General features: G+C 36.9%; 1 protein-coding gene across 1 annotated transcript; it reads right to left on the reverse strand.

Moving 5' to 3' along the window:
* LOC117400088 (retinol dehydrogenase 12-like) lies at positions 1–2,551 on the reverse strand. Its single transcript, XM_059023444.1, has 5 exons — positions 2,538–2,551; positions 1,856–2,004; positions 1,407–1,596; positions 869–933; positions 1–269 (listed from the first exon to the last, which is right to left on the reverse strand). Exons 1-5 carry the CDS (start codon positions 2,549–2,551, stop codon positions 52–54), a joined length of 636 nt encoding a protein of 211 aa, XP_058879427.1. The 3' UTR covers positions 1–51.
* Positions 2,552–3,177: the final 626 nt, after the last annotated feature.

Consider the following 3,177-nt stretch of genomic DNA (forward strand, 5'->3'; position numbering starts at 1 on the left):
TTTTCTGTTTGAAAAACATTTGTGTTTTAGCGCTGCCTGCCTGCTATTGATTCACTCACCTTCCAGCCTTCTGGCCAGCTCTCGAGTGAAGAGGACATTGGCCAGCTTGCTCTGCACATAGGCTTTCACAGGGTGGTAGCTTTTCTCACTATTCAGGTCATCAAACTGGCTCTTTCCCATGGAGTGTGTTATAGAAGAAAGGCTGATAATTCTGGCGGGCCTCAATTGCTTTAACAGATCCAGCAATAAGAAGGTAAGAAAAAAGTGTCCTATAATACAATAAAACAACAAGGTTAGAGATTGAACTAGTGTACATTTAACAACACATCTAAAAAATACATTTTAAAAAACAGGAATAACTGACTTTAAAATAAAATAAATATTCAGTATTGCATTATCACAGAGGTGTGTTGTAACTGCTGGGTTGGGTTTTAGACTATACTGTATACAGTATAAAGGCTACCAACCCCCTCATGTGTGATGTTAGATTACTCCAGTCTGAGATGGGATGTGGCCCTGCATATTCCAGATAGATATAAAAAGAACTTGGGAAAGACTAGTGGAAATCTTTAAGGCCCAAATGCCTGTTTTTCACTAAGGAAAAAAGGGACGAAGGTAAAGACTTTTAAAAATGTTTTCTTTTGACTGTTTTTGTGAAAGTGTGGTTTGTCTTGTAATGCAATGTAATGTTCATAATTACGTAAATACGTTTCGGGCACCACAGTCTCTGTATTCTGTCAGCAGATCCCAAACCCCCTTTTACAGCCTGAAAAGGGGAGGTGTAGGCTATGAGGTATAACTAGGCAAACTTCCAGCTGATGCTATGGAACAATTGGTCCCAGTATCCAATTTTGATAGAAATTCTTACCTAAATGATTGACTCCATACTGCATTTCAAAGCACGATTGTGCCAAATTCACAAAGCAGCACAATCTAGGAACAAACCTTTTTTTTTTCAATTAAACAGTGCTACCAGTTTATTAAGCAATACCACAACATACACAAATAAACTGTACAGTAACACCAATACAAATTAATAACATACTGACTGAATTTAGTGGCTGGTGTCCCCAAGTTTAGTTTCAAAGTTTAGTGACTGGTTAAACATTTAGTAGTAATAAGCTGAACTGAAGCATATAGACAACTCTTGAACCCTCTATCCCCTTGCTGCATTGCCCCTTTACCCTATTTGCCTATAGATTACAGGAACTAGCATGACACTCTTCAAGTTGATTCGTAACGTGTAAACATGTGTGGTTGAAATGAGACTGGCTTTCATCCAAAAGCAGCTGACTGTTGTATTTTCCACAGTATTTATATATGTTTGATAACTTTAAAGTAACCCAAATTAATGGAGAACATGTTAAAAAGCTTAGTGTCACTGACTGTATTAGAATAAAGTAGACATTTTAGACCTGCTTGTTATTTGTTGAGACTCACTGTTGTAGATTTGTTCTGCAAATTCACAGATTGACTTGGTGTCTGCCAAATCCAGTTTGCATGGGATGACAGTGTTTCTTCCGATGTCATTAATGATGTCTTTTGCTGCATCATTTGCTTTTTCCATATCTCTGCAGGCCAAAATAACCCTGGCCCCTGTAAAAGAAAAGAAAGGGAAGATATGGTGTGACTCCATAGTGCTCATTCCAATCGCTTTGCAATATATCCCATACAGTATGCTGGCACTTCTCTTCCTAACTTTAAACCTAAAAAGACACATTTGAAAGGAAGTATCTAAACACATTTTAAAAAACTAAAATTTGACCCTAAAACTATTGTTAATATTTGCATGTGAATAAAATGAGGCTTGTGAAGAATGCTGTAATGAAAGTAAACTGGACAAGCAAATGTTTGCCTCTCCTGGCAAGATCCCGAGCTGTTTCTTTGCCAATGCCGGTGTTGGCACCAGTTACTATGGATGTCTTTCCATCAAGCCTGGCATCAGAGGACCAGTTCTTGATACGAACATTTCTGTAAGAAATTACATTAGCAGGTTTCACAGATCTGCTCTACTCTGTAGACTTGGTCTGCAAATCACATAACTTGCACAGGTTCATCCTGCATAATTCAAAGCCCACTGTGTGGATATTAAGTGATATTAAGTAATTACACTTTCGTTTCTATTCTGAAAATTATTTTGCTTAAAGTTAAAAATGAACTGATGTTACAGAGCTAGTAGCAATAAACAACTCAGGAACTATGTAATAACTACTGGTTTTTATACACAAATTATAACTATTAGAACTAGCTGTTTTGAATAAACTATAAACCGTCTTTAGAAACCATCAAGACAGGTTTCATTAATACCAAACCTTCTACATTATGGGTTGCTTTTGTAAATTAACATTTACTATTGTGTTAGAAAAGTATGCAGTAAAAGATGCACTGGAAGCTGACCAATGAAGATGCATTTCAATTCCTTCTCCATGGCTATTTGTACTAGTGATAGACATGATTTTAACAGCACAAAAGAAAACGAAACAGTTGAAGTATAAGTGGCTTTTGCTTTGTAATATTTTTTAGCAGCATGCTCTTACCTGACAAGCTGCATCTCTGTAGAGAAAACTGAGGTAAATCCTCCTAAATGCAGCTTCCCCTAACCTTTAGCTCAGTGGAACAGCAAGTGCTCCCAGGCAAAACTGTCTGTCTCACCAGACGCTTTTATATAGGTCAAATAACACAAGATGAGTTTGAAGCATTCAATGAAATTAAGTAAAAAATGATGGCTTGTAATTATAGTGTCAGCGACATATTGTGCCCATTGTTAAAATAACAAGCTGTGAAGTACTGCCCACATCTGCAGCATGATAGTGAAAAAACAAAAGCCTTTTTCTGATAAATCATGGTGACTAATCTTTAAAAGCATAGTGTGTTATACTCTTGTAACTTATTTATGAGGTGAAGCATGAAAAACACAAAAAGGCCTTTAATAGCGCTTTCTTTCTTCCTTTCTTTGCAAGTTTAACCCATCAATCTGTATTGAACAATATTGTACACATTTCTTTCCATCAATAAACCCTACTGATGTACACAAAAGTGTCTGATCTTCTTTTCATGACCTCCTCTAGATGGAAGTAGATAGCAAAGGGAAAATCTATTTTCTGCAAAGAAAGTAATGGTTGAACATCTGCTTTGTGACTTCAGGGCAGCAGTGTGGAGTAGTGGTTAGGGCTCTGG

The sequence above is a fragment of the Acipenser ruthenus genome, chromosome 4 (assembly GCF_902713425.1).
Source record: "Acipenser ruthenus chromosome 4, fAciRut3.2 maternal haplotype, whole genome shotgun sequence".
Classification (NCBI taxonomy): Eukaryota; Metazoa; Chordata; class Actinopteri; order Acipenseriformes; family Acipenseridae; genus Acipenser; species Acipenser ruthenus.

What these genes read in the sequence shown, in the direction of transcription:
- LOC117400088 (XM_059023444.1), bottom strand. An exon ending in TCGGGATCTTGCCAGGAGAG is followed by an intron (nt 1,597 to 1,855) that starts GCAAACATTTGC and finishes TTTCTTTTACAG; the next exon opens with GGGCCAGGGTTATTTTGGCC. An exon ending in GTATGGAGTCAATCATTTAG is followed by an intron (nt 270 to 868) that starts GTAAGAATTTCT and finishes ATTGTATTATAG; the next exon opens with GACACTTTTTTCTTACCTTC.